Source organism: Scomber japonicus, chromosome 10 (genome assembly GCF_027409825.1).
Source record: "Scomber japonicus isolate fScoJap1 chromosome 10, fScoJap1.pri, whole genome shotgun sequence".
NCBI lineage: Eukaryota > Metazoa > Chordata > Actinopteri > Scombriformes > Scombridae > Scomber > Scomber japonicus.
In genome coordinates this window covers 8165729-8188717 of record NC_070587.1, presented here as the reverse complement: position 1 = coordinate 8188717, position 22989 = coordinate 8165729, and the positions used below count along the sequence as shown (strand labels likewise).

General features: G+C 40.2%; 2 protein-coding genes across 2 annotated transcripts; one reads left to right on the top strand and one right to left on the bottom strand.

Annotated features, from left to right (window-relative positions):
• Positions 1–3038: 3038 nt before the first annotated feature.
• flot1b (flotillin 1b) lies at positions 3039–11910 on the bottom strand. The gene is made up of 13 exons (XM_053326460.1): positions 11812–11910; positions 10443–10505; positions 9682–9757; positions 9108–9198; positions 6272–6415; positions 5984–6103; positions 5520–5615; positions 5208–5360; positions 4934–5115; positions 4705–4750; positions 3896–4033; positions 3290–3454; positions 3039–3178 (listed from the first exon to the last, which is right to left on the bottom strand). Exons 2-13 carry the CDS (start codon positions 10483–10485, stop codon positions 3149–3151), a joined length of 1284 nt encoding a protein of 427 aa, XP_053182435.1. The 5' UTR covers positions 10486–10505; positions 11812–11910; the 3' UTR covers positions 3039–3148.
• A 5362-nt stretch (positions 11911–17272) lies between these two features.
• On the top strand, positions 17273–21691 carry tubb5 (tubulin, beta 5). Its single transcript, XM_053326458.1, has 5 exons — positions 17273–17367; positions 19919–20027; positions 20253–20363; positions 20458–20702; positions 20801–21691. The coding sequence occupies exons 1-5, from the start codon at positions 17311–17313 to the stop codon at positions 21611–21613; spliced, it is 1335 nt and encodes a 444-aa protein (XP_053182433.1). The 5' UTR covers positions 17273–17310; the 3' UTR covers positions 21614–21691.
• The last annotated feature ends 1298 nt before the right edge of the window (positions 21692–22989 follow it).

The following is a 22989-nucleotide window of genomic DNA, read 5'->3' as shown; positions in this document are numbered from 1 at the left end:
AGGCTAAATTACTTTGACCATAGGAAACTAGAAAATGTACAGTTTTGAAGGTACATGACTTTGTCCACTCAACATCTCAAATGCTACATGCTGGGTAACAGCTGATGGTGCACATGCAGTGTTGTGGCTGAGCAGTGCACCTGTGGTACAGAGACAAACTGCACACAAGGATTGTTGTCTTAGTATTTATGGTATGTACAGCCTACTGTGCACATTTCAAGCCACGTATTTCAGTAAAATTACTCCCAGTTTCAGCCCCTGTGGCCCATCTCATACACAAAAAACATGTTCATTCACTGCAAAAAAAAAATCTTATCAGACATCAATGACGGGTTTACTCTGCTGAACCTGAGTGACAGCAGATCTTATGTTATTTTACCCTTTATCAATCCACTTATTGAGCCCCACAACCTTATATAGAGACCCACATCCACAATTGTAACTTTAAGTGGGCTAATGTGAAATGGTGTGGACCAGACAAGAGCAGCCCCTCAACCACCGACCCCCATCAAAAAGTTCAAGATTTTGAGCCAGAGAGAAAAAAAAACTGCATCCATTGTGCCTAATGGACTTCTCGAACCTGAGGAATCAGGCACAGAAGAGGAGAGTCTGCTGCTGCCAACGAGGTATGACCCACAAACTGGAACGGATTTTCCAAGCAGAGACATTGCTGCCAGCGAGGGCAGTGGACGGGACATCTTCAGATGCGCCTGCTCAGGTGTTTTGGCAATTTTTTGTATCTGGCTGTGACCCAGACACAAAGTATAGATGAAAAATTCCACAACCAGCTGCACTTTAAATCCTACATGCATATCCCCGGCCATGATGAAATCCTTCTCTGTGAGGGGCCTGATATGATTCCTGTCGATGTGGATTTTAATGCATTTTGCTCACAGTGATTTCAGATATTTGCCAAGGGAGATCTATATCTATACGCATCTCAGATGTATTTTAGACACAGTCTGATTTCAAAATCCTTCCCTACAAGGCATCGCCAAACCATTGGATGTAAAATATTATTAAAAAAATGGAATGGCACCATTTCATCTCATTTTAAATGTATGACGAACTTTGTTCTGAAACTTTCAGTGTGCTGAGACATGTTTACTCATCGAATAATCTGTTTCTGCTTATCCACATGCATTGCTGTATTTTAAAATCAAAGTTATTGCATTACTCACACAGGAAATGCTGGGAGTCCTAATTTTTGTGTGAAAGTCAACATCAACCTTGGCGTTATCCCACATTAGTACATTAAGCTGACTGCGGTAGTATCAGAAGTCTACCTTACTGATTGTATAGCACTGTAAATCAGTCCTGACATGATCGAGATTATCAAGTAATACATGTTTACTGATTGCAAATGGTTGTGCCATTTGAGTCATTTTTGATACACTGTAGTTCAACTAAACCCATATTTTTATATATACTGTATGTACTTAGACACTCCTTGATGTCTGATTTTGTCCTTTTTGTCTTTGAAGCTGAACGTAATAGTATGTACATATTTTAAGGACAGAATTGTAATATCCTTTACTAATATATGGAAAACTCTTTGCTACATTTGGGGTCTTCTGTATCTCTGTAGAATGCTTGCTACCTTGATGCTATTGTAATTCATTGTGTTGTCTATTTTTGTAGATGTTTTAATAAAGTTAACCTTTTCAAATAAAAACAAATGTGCTCCACAGTGTATTCAATCAGTCACCTGAATGACAGAACAAAAGACAGCAGAAGGTTTGAGTAATTAAATGATCTTTTTATTGTCTCCATTAGCTTTTCACTACAGATACTGTATGTACATCTTGAGTATTTAGCAGTAGCATACAGCTTTCATACTTAACTACTTAGGTCAACGTAAAAAGGATAGATATGCATCAACACAGTTTTATTAATAAAGGTGTAAGATTAGTCCCAAGAAAATACGAAAGGAGTAGAGACTGATTTGGCTTTCGTCTACAACATGGCTTATGACGGTTGGATATAAAGACGTTTTCCCTGACAGAGTAACAATAGGCTTAACTTGAGAAGTCTACTTTAACAGTTGAAGAGTCTGGAGTATCTTAACCAGGCACTTGGCGGTAACGAGTTGCAAAAGGCTTGGCAGCTGTCAAACTTTGGACTGTTAGTGAAAATAATGGATAAAAGAGGCAGAGAACATGATAAGAAGTCCCTTAGACTGTCATTCAAAATCTCCCACATCAATGAATCTACAATATACAATATCACAAATATCGTGGACAATTAGTAAAACAAAAGAAAACAAAAAGCATACTATCCTCTATGTTAGTTTAAACTTCAGGCAGCAAGCAAATCAAAGCAGAAGGTTGGTTAGTCTGCGATGTTCCTTCATTACTCTTGATATATAAAAGCTGAAACTCCAGAAGACACTGCAACAGATGTTTCCACCACAAAACACTTTCATTGCTTTCAACAGGAAACCCCTACACACAGTACACCTGCAGCATACTCTTGTTCCCATCGACCACTTCCTTACCCTTCAATCTGAAACTCAAAACAAAATCTTTCTAAATGTAGGACAGCTGATATGACTTCGGGGCTCGATAATGTAGTCAGTTAATCTGCAGTGCACTGGAGACTACAATATAACCAATGAAAGAAACTAGCATCACCCCCCTTTGTCTATGTATAAAGAACTAGCAGACACTATGTTGTGATGCTTTGGTGAGAGATCTCAGCAGCATTTTATGAATTGAAAGGCACATAAAGAAACTGACATAAACATTTTCTACATAAAAAAGTTCTAAAGTGAACGATAGTTTTTGACCCAGTCCCTATGCAGGGAGAATGAGGCTGGTTGCGATAGGAAAATAAAATCTTGCATATTGAAGGTTATGTATAAAGCGACAAAGACATGATTTCCCACAAGGACTATGAGTGGTTAATAATCATATCCCTTACAGCTGCTTCTGCTATCACCCACAGCACACCAGCACTCATCAGGGACATGACTAGAAACCACGTAAAGGAGGAGAACTCACATCCCTGGAAAAGGATGGAGGAGGACACACAAGGGATACACATGCATGAACAGTGTTGAAGAGTGAAACAACAGTGGTTACAGGCACGAAGAGGAGATGTGGAGCTCTTCGTCTGAATATTGGTGACACCTCTTCTCTTTCTCTCCTTAACGTGCATGGATGGGTTTTCCTGAAACCTGTGAAGTCATCAAGAGAAATATGAGATGAATCCCTTCTTCATTTCTCAGTCTGATACTTTATCTGTTTTTCAAACACACACACACACTCAAATGCATACACTAATGTACCTGGGAGATGTCGATCCCAGTGAGTTTCTCCACAGCGGCGGGAAGCCTGGTCATGATTTCAAGCACCTCTCCAGCCAGCTTGGCCGCTCCCACCTCTGAGCCGCCACTAGACACCATGGTAACCTTGTGGGCAGCCGACAGTGGCTTGCTGATCTCCTCTGCCATCTGCAGGACAAGAAAGAGCACAATGAAAAGGATGTTCTAAGAGGTTACATGTGAGAACAGATTACTGTAATATGTGAGAAAATCTAAATTATTCCCATATGAAGGATGTGATGAGAACAATGTATGAAATGACATAATTTGACATAATGAAATTACATCATTTCAATTTTGTATGAATGAAAATAGAAAAAAGGGGTTTAATATGGGAAACCATTTCTAGAACTGAACATTTTATTGACATGTTGAGAGCTACAAGGCTTCATTGAAGCAAGAGAGGAATTTGTGAGACAAACAAATGTATTTTTAGAAATATCAGAAAAGTAAAAAAAACGAACACCTTAATATTACTTAATGACAAAATAATGTAAAAAATAATAATGACGCAGGAGGATATAGGTAGGTGTAAAAATCCATCCATCCATCCATAAAGGTTATACTAACCAGTGGCAGTTTCTCCAGCAGCATGTCCACCATGGCTCCATCTTTGTACTGCTGGAAGGCCTCTGCCTTCTTACTCATCTGCTCTGCCTCAGCACGGCCCTTAGCCTCCGTAGCAAATGCCTCTGCCTCGCCCTTCATCTGCACACACACATACATTTACAAATTTAAGATTACACGTGCACAGTGTGACATATTTCCAGGAGTCGAGCAAGAGCGAGAGCGAGAGAGAGAGAGAGAGAGAGAGGAGCTGTGAGGACCGGGCAGTTTGAGCAGAAAACCTCATCACGCCATAACTTTCTTACATGGATATATACAAAACAAAAGGAGAACCGCGGACATCATTCATACCCCCTTCCAGAACAAAAGTTTTTTGAAGAACTGAATTGGGGAGTACAAACTGCCTATTTTTTTCTTTGTTTGCTTATAATATATAGAAAGAAAAAGAAATTTTGTTGTGGTTTTCTGTTTCAAAAATAAGTTTGTGTGTATATAAATATCACTGTGGTTTATTTTAAGGGTGTAACTAAAACAAAGGTTCATCCTTGTGTGACGTTTTGAGAATTAAAATCTTACATGCCAGGAGAGAGACCTGGCTGGCACCTCAGATTTATATTAAAAAAAAAACTAAAGACAGAATAATCACACTCAAACGGTCACAACAGAACTACAAGCACTGACAGTGGTGACAAACTACAAATGCAATGTGAGATCTATCAAACGAGAAAAGGGTGAGCATTATTTACACTTCTCACAAAGAGCAGTAAGAAGTGAAAGAAAAGAAGGGAAACATAATATAATACAGGACTCACTCTGATGGACTCGGCCTCAGCCTCAGCCTCCATGATGAGCTGCAGGCTGCCAGGAGAGAAGAAAAGTCTGAGCTGAATCGTACAAATTGAAGCTCTTGTGGCTGCATATTGTTCAACTGTAATGACTGATGTTCTTTCGTTTCACTTTATGTCTCTTAATGCAGTTCAATTGTTCAACTCTCATCAGAACTACGTATATAAGACAACAATATTATGCTCTTGCACTCACCGCTGCGCCTCAGCCAGCTTCTCCAGGCGGTATTTCTCTGCTTCTGCGGGCTTCCTCACTTTAGCTTCCAGCTCCTTCTCCTTGCGGGTGATCTCCTGCTCTTGCAGCATAATCTGCTGTCCTCGCTCAACCACTTGAACCTGCATCTTCTCATCTTCAATGCGCTGCTTGGTCTTGGCCACCTGTCGAGCAAAGCACAGAAAAGGAAAATTCCTTTATTAATCTAATCAAGCCAAAATTTCACCAGCATAACAAAAGCACAAGAGCACTATACCTGAAGCTGATAGGCCATCTCTGACTCAGCTTTCTTGGTGTTGACCTCAACATCGTAGGCTGCCTTTTTCAGCTCGAAGTCTCTCTGAGATTTTGCCATCTCAATCTCGTTCTTGTACTGAGCTGAAACCTTCTCCTGCATGGCTTGGGCCTCCTGTATGGTCAGTAACAGAGGGATTTTTTCAAACTTTGGATTATCACTATGATGATGAAGTTATACTGCACAGTTAAATTAGAAAACATAATTATCCCTTCTGTAAGTATTCATACATTGACCATATGGGCATACAGACTAACGTATAACTTATTTTACCCTGATGACAGCATCTCGTTTGTACTGAGCCTCTCCAATTCTGGCATCCTTCTGCACCTGTGCCGTTCTGGCTTTACCCAGTGAGTTAAGATAGTCCTGGGAGAGCGACAGAGACAGAGAGGGGGAAAAAGAAAAGTGATGGTGCACCATGAGACAACACAGACCAAGCAGTAAAAAGGGAGGAGACACATCATACAAACAGTAACAAGAGATGGTATGGTTACCATAAAAGCACTTAAGCCTGATTCATCACTAATGTACAGAGGAGTTGGGGGTTCAGTTGAGTAAGAGACAGTGAGTCAATAGCAAACACTGAAATGCATTACTCTAATAGAGCAAATTGAAGACTAAAAGCTTTCATATGAAAAAGATGCTGACACACAGCTTCCTGCTGCCCCAATAATTCTGATGTCTTGATTATCTGAATTTTGTCATTAATAGTGGCATAAACAGACATAAAGTACCTGATCATCATGAACATCTTTGAGCGTGTAGCTGACAACACCAATCCCCATGTTGACCAGGTCAGAGGAGGCGACCTTAAAGACATGCTCGGAGAACTTCTTACGGTCCTGGTAGATCTCCTGCACAACAAGATACAGTCATTACTGTCACTGCACACCTCAGCACTCAGTGGGTAACATGGTGTTGAATCATAAAGCCTCTGAAACATCTTTTATGGGCAGGAAATGCACTTCAAAGATCGCTCCTGCCCTATATTTTAGGGTCAGGAAATGTGTCATTGCACCAACCTCCACAGTCAAATGGGCGATGATGGCTCTCTGGTGTCCCTCCAGTGTCTCTAGTGCAATGTGGGAAATCTCAGCCTCAGACTTGCCCATGAACATCTGACAGGCAGTGGCCAACATCTCCTTGTTCTGGCCCTGGATTTTCACCTGCAAAAAAAAGAAAAAACAAAAGTTTGCTCAGTCCAGACCTTTGAATCCACCCACTCCACCAAATTGACTGAGTCTTCTGGTCTGGCATCATGACATGAAAACAGCGGTTTCTTCATTAATTGAGCAGCTTGAGAGGACTAACGATTAGCCAACTTACGTCTTTGTCAAGCTGTGCGCCAGAACTAAACTAGGCAGTGCTGTTCAAGTATGAATCATGCTTCTGTTACTACTTTGCCTATTTATTTTACCTCAAATGCTTTCAGAAACAAATTTTAGTTACTGTTTAGCTCTGAGAAAGTTTGTGACCCAGCACCCATGTTGAAAACAGACAAGCCAAAACCAGACACTGCTCCAATTTGCAGTACGTCACCACCAGCCAACGCTTTTAGTGGTGATCAAATTGAAACCCTGTCCACCACAGAAACCAGTTAGAGCGGAGGCAATGTCAGACTGAAGATGGAAACAGAGCATAACGAGTTACAATTGTGTCTGATATCAGGCAAGAAAAAGACGATAGCTCGAACAATGATACAACATAAAACCATCCCAACAGGGACAGAAATATAAACATCTTTAAGCCATCTATAATTTAATAAACTCAACAAGTTGTTTAAAAATCAACATGCAACTTCCTTATATAAACAATCAATTAGTCATTTAAATTCTTTACTTATGGGGGTGTCCAATACTGCAAATACTCTATTGTCTCAAATATAGGACAATGTTTCATTCAGAAAATTACATTAGAAAAAGATGGGAGTTGTCTCATGTTTAAGGACAAGACAATGACATGTTCATAAGATCAAAGATCCTCTCTGAAAGAGTTTTGCATTATGTAGCCTTAATGTTGCTAGGCTAGCAGGTTTCTCTAAGTTTATAGTGCGTCTGTTAGAGTCAGTCTGCCCTAAAAGTGCTTTGTTAGCTCGTTTTAACATGCAGGAGTGTCCAAAGGCTTGCATAACCTGTTTTTCTGGAAATAATAAAAACATATTCCCACATCATTACTGCAGAAATGAATTGAGGACCGATCTGTCAAGCAGCCTTGAATTCTGTCCCAGATGATGAGGAGCTCAAAAAGACAAAAGGATTGGATTGGAAAATTGAATATGCGAGAGAAATCCATTTCAGTGTTTTCAACAGACAGACAGAAGAGAGTGTGACTAATTGACAAGCTACACAAATGTGCAATTTACATTCTGCTTTAATGGTAAAAGAGAAAGACAGAGAAAAGGCTTCAGGGATTAGGACTCTCCTTATATAAATAGCATCTTAGGGGAACTTTGCCAAAAGGAAATGTGATAATGTGCTTATCTGAAGACAGGTGTTGGTAAAGGGTGGAGAGCTGTCTTATCTTTGGGCCAGTACTGTAGTACTGTAGTACTGGCCAGACAGTACTGTTTAAACTGATTTTATTGGCTTCTACTGCTCTACACACTACATAACTGGTTCCTACCCCTACAGACTATAAACCCTTCATTAATATGCTGGTCACACACGAAGCACCAGGTCTGACATGCAACAGCCGATTTCTTGAGACAGGCTCTACAAGCTGCCTCTCTTCTCTCAGTCTATACAAAGTATTTTCAATACATTATAATATCTTATCTTGTGGTACTATACAGTTGCAATCAAAATTATTCAGCCCCCATTGCATTTTAGGTTTATTGGCAAAATTTTAAATTTTTCAGTTTTTTTCAATTTACAATAAACAAATGACACAAGAACAGTTTAAATAGTTAAATAAAACTAATATTACAAGGATTTTATCCAAATTCAACACTAAATCCTACTTTCTATCACTACTGCAGTCTCAAAAATATTCAACCCCAATAGAATTCCTCATAAGAGCACACATTTGCAAATCAGCAAATTCATTGCATGTTAGAAATATGGCTGAATCAAGAGAAGTGTCCAAAACATTTCAGCGTATGAAGCACACACTGGAAAGAACACCCTGCCTACAGTGAAGCATGGCGGTGCATCAATGCTCTGGGGCTGCTTTGCTTCCTCTGGCACTGGAAACCTGCAGCGTGTGGAGGGCAAGACGGATTCAATCAAGTATCAGGAAATCCTGGGAGAAAATGTCATGCCGTCTGTGAGGAAGCTGAAGCTTGGACGTCATTGGACCTTCCAACAGGACAATGATCCCAAGCATACTTCAAAGTCCACCAAGGCTTGGTTTCAGAAGAAGTCCTGACTAGAGTGGCCATCACAGTCGTCTGACTTGAACCTCATTGAAAATCTCTGGTGGGATTTGAAAAAGGCAGTTGCAGCACGCAAACCCAAGAATATTAGTGAAGTGAAGGCCTTTGCCCATGAGGAAGGGGCCAAGACCCTCAGGAACGCTGCCAGAGGCTGGTGTGTGGCTATGCATCACGTTTGCAGCAGGTCATAACAGCAAAAGGATGCTCTAGTTCTACTAAGTACTAAAGATGCTTGTCATGAGGGGGTTGAATAATTCTGAGACTGCAGTAGTCATTAAAAGTGGTATTTTGTGTTGAATTTGGAGAAACCACTTGTAATATGAGTTGTTTTGGGCTATTAAAATAGTTCTTGTTTGATTTGTTTATTGCAAACAGCTGCTAGTTTGTACATTTTGCCAATAAACCTCATTTGCAGTGGGGGTTGAATAATTTTGATTGCAACTGTACACCCTGTATTATTCAGTCATCCAGCCCTCAAATCATACCTGTGCAATACCAGTGACGGAGATGGGGACACCGTGGCGGGTGTAGACTTTGTCGCTCTTCACATTTAGAGTCAGGGTGTTGAGAGTGATCCTAAAACGAAGGGCATAAAATCGGAGTCATTAAACTTTGATGGAAATTAGTTTTTACCGTGACTCACACAGTATACACCGGATAAAAAACTCATGTGTAGCAAAAATACATACACACACACACACACACACACACACACACACACACACACACACAGCGTCACACAATTATGTTACAGAATACATGCCTAATGTTAAAACTGAAAGGAAGGGAGAAATGGATGTAATATAATAAGTAGAGCAACAGAGACAGACAGTGGAAAGTAAGTGAATTATCTGCCACAGAAGCCACTCCCCTACTCGTAATATGAGCAGCTGCCCAGTAACAGAACAGATACGGCATGCATCTACTTGTTAATGTTAACAGTAACAAATGTGCCCTTTTGTTGAAAATGATCCCTCCCTTCCAGTACATGAAATCAGGCAGCTTACAGTACCGTCATAGTACAGGTAAATATCAATAAGAGAGTGGAAATGGGATCACCTCTGGAGCTGCTGAAAACATGGAAAGACAAACACTCGTCCTCCAGCAATCATTAGAGGAGGAGAACGGCCAAAGCCTGGAGGGCAAGAGAGGAGGTCAAGGTAAACACAACAGATAGAGGTCACAGTAAAGTTGCAATCTCACATTATAAAAAATGTAAGTACCGCAATTCATCATAACACGTTTTGTGAAACACATTGAAGCCAGTTGAACAAATTAACTGGGACATTCCTACTGTACTGTAGCCATGTTTGTAATCTCAGCACTCTGTATGTATCTCTAGATATCTTTACAGTGTTTCCTATGAAACTTTAAAAGGAAAAGTCACTTATTAAAATTGGTATTCCAGCAGCGGTATGTACAGATGTCCACTATCTGCCTGGAAGGATAAAATATTTGCCCAGGGCGATCCAATCCAATATTCCCACATATCATACCGAGCCTAAGATGCTAAGTACACAAAGGAAACTGATTTTACTCAAAAGTGACAGCAAGTGTTGCTCAATAACATCTTATCACAGGACACATGATGATTAAATCACCCGCATGACAAAGTCGTACTATTTAAAAACATCTCTTTTACAACATTATTATGACTCATTACATAGTAGTACAGTGACCTCCTGAAAGCTTGTGACGACATTACAGCATTGTGGAGGCTGGACAATTTCACTGCCCAACAGGGAATCTTTTGTATTTCTAAACATCCTGTGTTATTGTGAGAAAGTATAATTGCAACATAAATCAAGCAAATGTCTTACCGGACACCACCATGGCTTCATTAGGTCCACATGTGTAAAACATCTTGGTTCAAGCTTTTGAGGCTGAAATGTTATCACAAATGAACAACAGTTAACTAAGATGTGGAAAACTATGTACTCTTATAAAAATACGCTTAATTGTGCACAGCTGTGTGTTCAACTTGAAGAAAGGGTTCGAGAAAGGGTTCACATTTTTTTAAGTCCGTCTTAAAACAATAGTCATATAGTGCAAATGAACATTGAAACAGATTTTTCTTGCTTTCTTGCCCTTCATAATGCACTTATAGTGTAAGTTATGGGGGGGGGGGGGGTCCACAAGCCCCTTTCTGTGCAAAAACGTATTCAAAAGTTGATATGAAGCTAATATGAAGCTTCAGCCATCCAAATGAATCAAATTAAGCAGATATATTGTACATTACAGTCTTTTTAGTGCCTCTTTTTGTTACTATACTTTTACCACAGCTCAACAGAGGAAACGCTGTCTGGCGAAACACAAAGAGGGAATCTGATGCTAAAACAATGTGACGGATATCAACATGATTAACTCAGACTGGTGAAACCTATTACAAGCTTCAAATAAACTTTTTAAAGTATTTTTACTTGAGTGGACTTCGTATTATGTCCTTTATCACTTACATTGACAGCTTGTATTAAGGGGATCTTCTAATAGCCATGTATGAACAAGATGAATGATTACAGAGAGGAAAACCTCTTTTAGGTGATCATATGGGCACCTGACAGACTTGAAAAATTGTGAACCCGTCCTTTGATGACAGTATCACGCACTATTTTCTTGACTTTGGCGCATCTGAAATGCATTTGTAATCGATGCCACTCCCATAAAATAAACTAACTACAACAATCCTGCATTTTCCACATTCAAACATTAAATCCAAAGAGTTAGATGAAGCTCTTTTTGACAAACTGCTTGTTCTGGGTGTAAAATAGCTGTGCAAACAATAACATGTCTATTAGTAGACTACAACGAACACATGTCTGTGTCACTCATTCATGCAGAAAGCCTCAATTATCATTACTCCTCCTCATTTTCCCTCATCTCCATTGGAGCAGTCGGGCCACTGTGGGGCAAAAACCGCTCTCCGTGTGCAAAACCGCACAATATAAGATAAACTATGTTGTCAAATAGTAGTCTGACCTTTAATAAACATCTCGGTCCGAATGTGTAACACCGAATAACGGGCTACAGTTTTACAGCAAAGCAACATCAACCTCGGTTAGCTAGCGTAGCCGTTAGCATATAAAAGGGCTCGAGATTGTCTATGGAAAAAAACAGAGCCCAGTGTTTATACTACAGCTATTACCGACCAAACGATGCAGCGAAACAAGTTGATCATAAAGTTCAACTTACCGATACTCGGCCAATAGACAAACGCAAAGCCTTTTTAGTATTGAGGTGTCGGGTTTGTGTATTTACGGTCACGGTGAGCCGTTTCCCGTCAGCCGTCAAACTGGAATGATAAAAATGTTTAGAACAGAGTGTCTCTGACCACGCCCATTTAAACCCACTGCTACCGCCACCTACAGGCGGAGCGGGGAACTGCAGCTCCACCGTGTGTGATGTACAGGAGATTTGTAGAGGCCTTCATCAGACTTGGAAACATGGTGGATAGTCATGTGACCTGTAGGCTCAGTCCTGATATGGGAAACATCTTTATAGAGATCGGCTGAGACGCTGGAGGTCTTTGTTTTACAGTATGACATCATCTCCCTCCGACTCTGCAGGATCACCGATCCACCTCAACACAGAGACAAACCACAGCATTTCATCATATACGTTCAGCTTCATCAGTGCTAACTCCAGACTGATCTGACCAGTGATAGTAATGCTGATGCTGTGTGAAGGCTCTTGTAGTCTTATACTAACGGTATAATATTCACTGACATTGAGCTGTGGTAACATAATACTGTTTAGACATGCAAGCAACATAATTCTGATATCTGGAATAATTCTGACATACTCATGAGAAACAAATCCTTTTTATCTCCTAAATGGTTTCCAAGAGACATTAATTATATACTCAAGAGGGTGAACATTTAGGGCCAGTGACTGACAGGGGCCCTGATTTTTTTTTTTTTTTTTTTTTTTTTTTTACATATCATCATTAATAGAACTTCATAGAATATGTCATACAATTAAACTAACACATTAAACTAATGCTTTATTTGTGTGCAGAATGTTGCTTGCATGTCTAAACAGTATCATATTATCACAGCTCAATGTCAGTGAATATTATACCGTTAGTATAAGACTACAAGAGCCTTCACACAGCATCAGCATTACTATCACTGGTCAGATCAGTCTGGAGTTAGCACTGATGAAGCTGAATGTATATGATGAAATGCTGTGGTTTGTCTCTGTGTTGAGGTGGATCTGTGATCCTGCAGAGTCCTGTCCTCCCTGTGATGGAGAGAGATGATGTCATACTGTAAAACAAAGACCTCCAGAGTCTCAGCTGATTTCTATAAAGATGGCTCCCACATCAGGACTGAGCCTACAGGTCACATGACTATCCACCATGTTTCCAAGTCTGATGAAGGCGTGTCACAGCAGCAGTCATGGGAAGTCTCCACCCAGCTGGATTACTGTCACAAGTGAGGATGTTACCTTTGATTTCACCACTTATTTCATTCACATGCTCACCTGACCGTTACTCTCCCTGTAGGTAAACCTACAACTGACCTCTGTCTCTATAGCTCCATCCCCTGCCTCAGCTCCTCTCCAGCTCATGTTCAGGCTGATCTGCCACCTAGTGTTGTTCTGTCCGTACTTCATCTCCACTCTCCTCTTGGTGTCTTTATATCAAGGGCCACAGGTAATGCTCTGAATAATGCACTCACCTTACAGATACTTAGCAACACCCAATCAATCAATTCAGATTATTGATATTTGATACATTATCTCCATTTTCTTTATAATTTCCTCTGACTGCAGGAAATTACCCGCTTGTCTCCAAGGTGATGACCCCACCCACCCAGGCTGAGCAGGGGTTAGATGATTATGCACCATCACCTCTGTCGTGACAGAGCACCACTTCTGAAATGAACAAATGTGTTTTTATTATATTGTTGTTGATGTCACACCTATATATCAGCCAGACAGGTTCTCCAAGAACAGCCTTCTGGTTCCCACCTCTGGAAGACAGAGACCAAAATCTTCATTGGAAATATAAACTCAAAATTCAACAGCACATGTCCTCCCATGGAGCCCCACTACACATGGTAGAACTTTTTCAATTACTATATTAACAGAAAATTCATTGTTAACAATTTTGTTAACTGATTAATTGTTTAAGTCATTTTTTCACGTAAAAGTGCTAGAAAAAAACATCTTTTAGCAGCTTCTCATATCTGAAGATGTTTTACTTTTTCAGTTTTCCATGAAAGCAAACTCAACATCTTTGTGTTTGTGACTGTTTCTTAGACAAAGCTATACTGAGCTGCAACGGTTAGTCAATAGGTGAGGGAGGGCTGTGAGGATGTGCTCCTTTTGACCCTTTGGAGGGCTGGGCCATATGAAAAAACTATATCACTATTTTTTCAGGCAGGATCATGATCCAGGATCTTATGACTCTTTTCCATATTGGTTTACTATTTTGCTATTTTGTTAATGAACAGTGCTCAAGATTTTAAAAACATTATTGTCTATCACATAATGACAGAAATGTATCCTAGGTTAGGGGCTCACAAACAACATATTAACACCACTGAAAGACTCACATAAACCTACATTTAAACAAAGCTGCACTATTTGGACTTGTTTAAAATGAATGTTGCTGTAAAACCAAATTCATTTCACAGCTGAAAAGCAAAAGTTTTTGATAGTTTGCCCAACACAAAGCACTGACAACACGCTAACGAGCACAATGTTAGTGCTAACAGCTAGCAGGCCAGCTAAAAGGGAAACAGACAACCCAGCTGTCAGATTAAGATAATGTGCAGCAGATTAGTTTCCTAGCAGGACATTAAAACTGCTGCAGATTTTACCACCAAACTGGAGATGCGAGTCGGTGCGTCACGAAGCTGAACTGATAGGCCTACAATGTAAACTTTGGGACAATACTACGATATTAACGATAAGTAGAGACATTTTAATCGTTCACGATATAATATCGAACAACTGGACCAAACTAACTTTACTAAAGTAGTTCAAACCAGCTCAACCTTCAGCAATATAACGGTAATAATGCCTAGGCCTATTTAATAGCACATTTATTCATGCTTTGATGATACAGAATATCTATGATTGTATTGAACTGTACGGGATAATGTTATCATGAGCTCTAATAATATAACACGATTTTCATTATTTTCAGACATTTTATATAAAACACCTGTAAATGCAACAGAACTCACCAGGTGTTGCGGCCATGAGCACCCGAAAATAGTAGTAATATAAAAGTAACATTACTTTACCATACATACTGTGCATTTTGTGGTAGTCCTATCTCAGGAGTAGAGTTATATGGCTTCATGACCGATCATCTAGAAATTTCTAGTAATTTCTAGCGAGAAATAACGTTTGGGAAACTGCACATGCGCACAGGTGTCCTCTCACCTGTTGTTCTTCTTCCCAATTTAAAGATGCATACCGCCACCTACTTAGAATAGAAATTAAATTACATTATTCAGATTTTTTTTAAATCAAATAATTTATGTTAAATTCTATTAAACATGTATTTATTCATTACATTATCTTCATTTGCTCCTAATATCCCCTCCAAGTCCAATCCCTACCCAGCCTGTCTCACCCTTTGTTGCAACTTTAGCCTTTCTTCTTAATATTTGTCACAATGCTTTATTATGTATTTTACATTTTTCAGCGATATTACAGTACATGAATACTTGTGAATTTACTTTCCCCAACAGAAACATAGTCTAATATTAACCAATGTGGTCAAACCTTAATCTGGATACTACTTCCTTTCTTCAATTTCTCCTTTTAACACTCTGTGCTCTGTCATTTGTATTCTGTGTTTCCCCTTACTGTCCTCATCCCATTTTTTCTGCCATTGTTCCAATACTTTATAAATACTTTTTTCATACTTTTTAGCCACCCTGTCTGCAAATGTAGCCTCTTATCTTTCAATCCCATGCAGGTATCGGACAAAACTGTTCAAAAAAATATTGTTAATCATAATGTTTAATAACACTGGACTAGTGACTACATCATGTTCATCTGATAACTCCTGCCCCACTTTAAGTCTTTTTCTCTGATAAAAATAAACTCTAATATAACCTTCCACCAATGCCAGTCCTATTCATTTGAATTAATATTCCTTCCCTCCACATGGATTCATAGACTTTTTCATTATCAAAGAAGACAATCGCCATCAATTCTTCTATCTTAAGTGATTTTCCTACTTCATCACACTAACTTTAACTACAGGATCCTTAGTACATCTTCCTTTTCTGAATCCATTCTGATACGATGCTATTAGTCCTCTCTGTTCTATAAGTCTTCAGACCAAAATCTTTTCCATCCATTTGCACAGATGTAAAGTTAATGGTTCTATAATATTTTGAATCTTTAGGTTTTTTTTACTTTTTACTCTAATCTTTTCTCTAATGCTTTTTCATTCTTTATTGATGTATTACAGCGCATACATCACTTTGTTACTGTTATTAGAAAGATAAACCTGACATTGAAAAAAAAGCATCACTCACTACATTATATCTTATATTGAAGACACAGCTATTAAACTACTTAAATCTAAGTCGACTATTTCATACAAATAAAAAACACCCACTTTCACTAGAGCAGCGGTGTGCACTTATACTACATACTCTCTAATCCACTGTTAAAATTTTAATCTGATCATTTTGAAGTCATGCATGGACTGGGATTTGCTCATGCCCATCCTAATGTCTGATGGGGGCTGGACTGGGAACAGGGGCCTGGGTCACCTACCCTGTCCCCCTGATTGACCAGGCATCAGTCATCACATCAGGCTCTGAGTCACAGGGGTGGTTTTGTTCCTGGATCAAAGATTTTGTTCATGTGTCTTTGAGGATGAGTCAGCATGAGTGCGGTTACTCAAGGCTCCTTCCTGCACTAAGAGGCCTTGTTTGCAGCTGTCTGGCTAGTATTCTGAGCGTTAACATTCAACCCTGCAACTACATTCATGGTTTAACTATTTTCAACAAAAAGTGAGAATAAATGCTCTGAAGAGAGTTGTAGCTAACTGGCATCAGTAGTAACACAACTCTATTGCACCAACAGTATTGTATTAATTCAGGGAAGGTGATCTTGAAACTGAAATGGGTAACTTTTATGCTGCTTCATACATTATATATGTTGCTGACTCTAATTTAATGCTGTGTCAGCTCATTTCTTCTGGGAATATCATAGATAGACATTAGCTAATCAAATTACCCCCAACGAAATGCAATGCTAAGAGCAGCAGTGCAGCGCTTCAGCTGACTGTCTACATCTTGTCTCTGGTTGTTGAGACTGAAATCTGAAGTCATCTGGCAGTAATATAAAACTGCCGATTAGTTTTTCTCGTCTGATTGCAATTTTATCTGAAACATAAAGAACTAAAGACATCTAATGGGGTGTTTCTGGACACCAGCTGGTAAAACCTCTGGTCAATCTCCCCATCTCATTTCCACTCCCTGTGTGCAGCTGGCCCCTCCTCTCAACTCCCGGATCAGTCCTCTCAGCCAATCCCCACGCACAGCAGCTGGGTATGGGTCTAGCCACGCCTGTTTCCCGGCCCCAGTCTCGTTCTGGAAAACCTCCAAGGTTATAAATCCATTGTCCGGCACTTACGCTGAAGTCTGCGGTCGGCTCCTCGTGCGGTCCAAGTGTTGCTTCTGCTCGTCTTTTACAAGTTTCGCATCCACAATGAGGGAGATTGTGCACATCCAGGCCGGCCAGTGCGGTAACCAGATTGGTGCCAAGGTAAGAAAACAAAGTATTGAGAATGTATTCATTGATTTAAAATAAATCTGTTTCATTTTCATTGTGGATAAAGATAGATTATGCAGGAGACACTCCTATATAAAAAAAACAACTTTATCTAGCAGATGATATATCGGCCTATAAAGACAAAGGACTCACTTGTGTGCATAATTAAATAAATCCATCTCTTACATTATAGTTTTATTTAGTTTATCACACACAACAGTTTAAGATGAATATAAACCAGACATTATGTGAAGCTTAACTGTAATATAGTTATTGCTGTGTTCATTTATGTGCTTTTCTGTCTGAATATTATGCACTGCGGTAACTGGTGGGTGGGTGTGGAGCAGCGGACCGTGCTCCCATTGAAATAACGTTATAACGGGGCTCTTGTGTCTCGACGGGTTTTTGTTCACACAACACCGGGCGTGTCTCTGCGTCTCAACACTGCACATTCAGCAGACCTCAAGACATTGTCTGGGCAGAAGAAGAAGACGAAGAAGGAGGGGAAAAAAGTGTCTATTCTTCACTTGTCAGAGCCCTTCAGTGTCTTGCGCAAGCCTACAGCCCCTTTGTCTGGCACAGGCAGAGATGACTGGTATTTCAGACAATGAGTGGGAGCTGGGATGAATAGGCCTAGTTCTTTTTTTCCACTCAAATGATGGATCAATAGCCAACATCGATTAGATTTTATTCCTGCAGGCTGTAGATGCAGACTGTTCTGTTTCAGCTGGTGAGAAATAGGATCTGTGGCATGGGTGTGGCATGGATAATATAGGCAAAGAAAGACTTTCTCCTTTTAAAAAGACTGATAACGTGCATTTTATTAGGTACATCATCAGTGACTTGAACAATGAAATACACCCGTTCATTTCTTTTGTCATTTTATTTCTAATTTTCATGCATTCAGTACCATTCTGCTTACAAGGGCCACATAGTCTGGCTCGCATCAATTTACCACCCACCCAGCCTAACAACTGCAGTCTGCTACAGTCCACATCCTCTTGGCCCATTATTATTGCTGTCTTATTATTTCCTTTTGTTTTACAACTGATCATTTGCTACAGGCAGCAGATGTTTAAATAGGACTTCATCACACACAGTAATCTTGCCCTGGTCTTCAACCATAGTTTGGAGACCTCATTAACAATGGTCCATATAATATAGGATGCATCATTATGGCTGTGATGCTCTGCTGACTCAGATTGTAATGTCCAATAAAGCTAGGCCTGGCTTTGTAATCAAGGTCTGTCCTCTCCTAACCAAATTAGGGGTTGGGTGGGGGAGGAATGGAGGAAACAGCTGATGCACAGTGGGTGAAGTCACTGGGTTCTCAATTGACTTAATGTGCAATTGCTGGCGATGTCTTGGTTGCACAGCAGCTGTATAAAATATATACGACACCTAACAACAGTTATTCTTAAATTTAACTGCATTATTGCAGAGAATGCCATCTGCAGTTAATAAATCCATACATCACAGTTTGTGCAGAAAGCTTATATATACATCTCCCTTTTTTGATTGCTCAATGCTTTTTTTGTCTTTGTGTCTTCCCATTATGATGTCAAAATAACTACTTGTGGCCTTGCAGTAAAGATCCTCATTTGTTTCCATTCCCCAAGGACTCATTGACTCAGATGTCCAGTGGATATGATTGACAGAACCGCTGAAGGGCTACATTGTGGTGAATTGGGTCAGGGTGTGGCATATCTCTCCTGCTTATTGTCCTCATTCTTTCACTATGATTATTTTCTGCCCTTACTGATAGCTATCTATCGTGTCACTGTCAAATTTCTAATTTTCTCTGTTGCTCCTTATCAACTCTTTGTACTACTCTTTGTGCTTTTTGTACTGCAATCCCTCCCATATTAAGGTCATTTGGTCATTTTTTGCCTTACATGGTCTTATTTAAATTACATGATATTCAGTCCACAGATGACTCCCAATCTCTTAAGTACTGAGCTGCAATACAACCCGCTTATCCAGATTACTGTAAATCCTCCTATTGCTGCTGTTAGGAGAAAATCAGAGGTTGTATACGACCCGAAAAAAGGGAAAAAATGAGTTGGAAGGTCTTATATGTACATGCAAATTTCTGCTTACGTCACGCCTGCTTATGGGATTTAATGCACATGCGACCTCTTAAGAATCCAAGTGTGGTCTTTAAAGAGTGAACAAGACATGAATACAGATCTGAAGACAATCTGCTTCTTCACTGTAGTGTAGTTTTAGTTTTGCCTATGGAGGGATCTGTGGCTCCTTTGTGCTTTCCTCCTTTGCATTTAAAATGTGAAAGAACTGTATTCTGCTCAGTCATCAGTCTATTACTATGGAAATATTAACAGCTGCATTGTAATAAATGGGTTAAGATATGGCTTGGTGAGAAGGGGAAAAAATCCAGTCGTTTTCATCAGAATCCAAAAATGCAAACCCACTCCTGTTTTTCTCATTTTAAGCTCTGACTTCCATAAACCACAGTGCTAATGGGTATATGTGTACTTCCAGTGCAAGTGACTGTCATGTGATACCTTCCATTTTGTGTCTGCAGTTCTGGGAAGTGATCAGCGATGAGCACGGAATTGATCCAACAGGGACATACCACGGAGACAGTGACCTGCAGCTGGACAGGATCAGTGTTTACTACAATGAGGCAACAGGTAAGCTACCTATCAAATAACTGATTGATACACACATGAAGGACACTTTTATTTTAATATATTTTAGATATACAGCAGTAAACAACATATTTCTGTCGTCAGGCATGGATATTCTCTCTTCATGTTGAAGACTGTTGTTTTCATGCATTACTGAGTTATGTTTTCTCTCCTCTTCTTCTTTCTCTTTCTCTCTCCTTGTCGTCGCTAATTTACTTTCTTGTGTAGGAGGGAAATATGTGCCCCGTGCCATTCTGGTGGACTTGGAGCCTGGCACCATGGACTCTGTGAGGTCTGGACCCTTCGGGCAGATCTTCAGGCCTGACAACTTTGTATTTGGTGGGTGGAATAAACCTGTTTTCTCATGTTACTGAATGTCTTTTATGAACACAGAAAAGCATGGCTCACCTGTATGTCACTTCTTCCCCTCCAGGTCAGAGCGGTGCTGGAAACAACTGGGCTAAGGGTCACTACACAGAGGGTGCTGAGTTGGTAGACTCAGTCCTGGATGTGGTCCGCAAAGAGTCAGAGAGCTGTGACTGCCTACAGGGCTTCCAGCTCACCCATTCTCTCGGTGGTGGAACTGGATCTGGTATGGGAACACTGCTCATCAGCAAAATCCGTGAAGAGTACCCTGACCGTATCATGAATACCTTCAGTGTGGTGCCTTCCCCCAAGGTATGATCCCCTTGTGATTGAACATGAGAGCTTTTTATATGTAATTTTAGATCATAAGGCTGAAGAAAGGTTTTGTTCTGTGTGTTTTTTTACCTCAGGTGTCAGACACAGTGGTGGAGCCTTACAATGCCACTCTATCAGTCCACCAGCTTGTAGAGAACACAGATGAAACCTACTGCATTGACAATGAAGCTCTGTATGACATCTGCTTCCGTACTCTCAAACTCACCACACCCACCTACGGAGACCTTAACCACCTGGTGTCTGCCACCATGAGCGGGGTCACCACCTGCCTGCGCTTCCCAGGTCAGCTCAACGCTGATCTCCGCAAACTGGCTGTCAACATGGTGCCTTTCCCACGTTTGCACTTTTTCATGCCCGGGTTTGCCCCCCTTACCAGCAGGGGCAGCCAGCAATACCGTGCCCTCACAGTTCCCGAGCTCACCCAGCAGGTGTTCGATGCCAAGAATATGATGGCTGCATGTGACCCTCGTCACGGCCGCTATCTCACCGTTGCTGCTGTGTTCCGTGGGCGCATGTCCATGAAAGAGGTTGATGAGCAGATGCTCAATGTCCAGAACAAGAACAGCAGCTACTTCGTCGAATGGATCCCCAACAATGTGAAGACCGCCGTGTGTGACATTCCACCCCGTGGCCTTAAGATGGCTGTCACTTTCATTGGCAACAGCACAGCTATCCAAGAGCTGTTCAAGCGCATCTCTGAGCAGTTCACAGCCATGTTCCGTCGTAAAGCCTTCTTGCATTGGTACACAGGTGAAGGTATGGATGAGATGGAGTTCACTGAAGCGGAGAGCAACATGAATGATCTGGTGTCTGAGTACCAGCAGTACCAGGATGCCACTGCTGAGGAAGAGGGTGAATTTGAGGAGGAGGCTGAAGACGATGCTTGAAGATAGCTGTGATGGTCAACACAAATGATCATAAAGGAACATGCACACGACTAAGCAAGGAACAAACCTAGTGTCAGTATTACTAGAATAAAACCTTAGAGTACATTAGATACCCCTTGTCATTCATTTCAAATAAAGTTGCCAAATTAAAACTTGTGTTCTTTGTTATTAATGCTTGCATATATATGATTATGTGTTGTCTGACAAGAAACAAACTACAATCCAGCTTTTACATTTCAGTCAGCAGTTTCTGTAGTAGAGGGTATTGGTGCATTAATGTGCTATTTCCTACAGCTATGAAAAAATAACTGCGTCATGGCATTTTTGTTACATATGAACACATCGTTTCCTTAAAAACTCAAAAGGCATGCTGTAGACCACACATGGTTACCAAATATTATTGGAATATTAAATTATGTGTAATAGATAACACATATGTTTCTACTTAACCACTTGGCATGCACTGTGATTGTTAAGGGTGCACAGCCAATTACAATACAGGGGAGTCTGGCCATATTACCACAACTATCCCGGGGCTGGGTGTGTGTCAAACCTCACAACATTCATGATGATGAATTTAATGTACAACTCAAGAAGAAAGTTCAGCAAGGCATTTCTTTACTAAAATCTCACTCTCAAAATTGTATGTGTTTATTTTGGGAAATATTAAAATTAGAAAGCACACTCATATAGAAATGTTGGACCTTTCTCATGCTGTTTTCTTGAACTCATCAGCTTAGGCACACTAGTTAATTGGTTGAGCATGCAGGAGAACCAAACAATTAAATCCAGTTAAATGTTATTCATATAGTGCCAAATCAAAAGAAACAAAATCTCAGGGCACTTTTCACATAGAGCATGGGCCTGTTTCAGGAAGCAGGTTCAACAAACTCTGACTCAGAGATGGGAAACTCAGAGTTGGCGACTAACCAAGTCAGTGTGTGAGTATTAATGAATAAAAGAAACATTTTGTCTTGAGTGATTCACTTATTCAACATTTATATTCTGAGTACGTGTGTGTGCGCAGCGCATTTAATATTAATGCAGACCCCAACAGGTACAAAATGTAGGCCTACTTGGCAGCAACTGATGATGAAATGTAAAAATATAGCTCAAACAACAAAGGTATAATTTCATTACAAGCAACTGTGATGTTGTTTAGCCTGCTCTACCTCATTAAACAGCATTCAGTGGCTATTCAATATGTGATATATTTCAGTAGTTAGTGAAATCTTCTAAGCCATCCCAGCACTGCCAGTATATAATATTTGAAAGCAACACCTAAATGCCTTTATACATACAACAACTACAAAAGTGTACAATAAACATTTCAGTGGAAGAGTCAAATTTCTTTTCTTCTTCTTTTGTTAAAAGAT

Bases quoted from the DNA above. Each gene is read 5' to 3' on its own strand.
- tubb5 (XM_053326458.1), top strand. From the start codon at position 17,311: ATGAGGGAGATTGTGCACATCCAGGCCGGCCAGTGCGGTAACCAGATT. The intron at 20,028-20,252 runs GTAAGCTACCTA...TTTCTTGTGTAG, and splicing joins TTACTACAATGAGGCAACAG to GAGGGAAATATGTGCCCCGT. The intron at 20,364-20,457 runs GTGGGTGGAATA...CTTCCCCTCCAG, and splicing joins GCCTGACAACTTTGTATTTG to GTCAGAGCGGTGCTGGAAAC.
- flot1b (XM_053326460.1), bottom strand. From the start codon at position 10,485: ATGTTTTACACATGTGGACCTAATGAAGCCATGGTGGTGTCCG. The intron at 6,416-9,107 runs GTATGATTTGAG...TTTTTTTTGCAG, and splicing joins CCGTCACTGGTATTGCACAG to GTGAAAATCCAGGGCCAGAA. The intron at 6,104-6,271 runs GTTGGTGCAATG...CTTGTTGTGCAG, and splicing joins TCGCCCATTTGACTGTGGAG to GAGATCTACCAGGACCGTAA.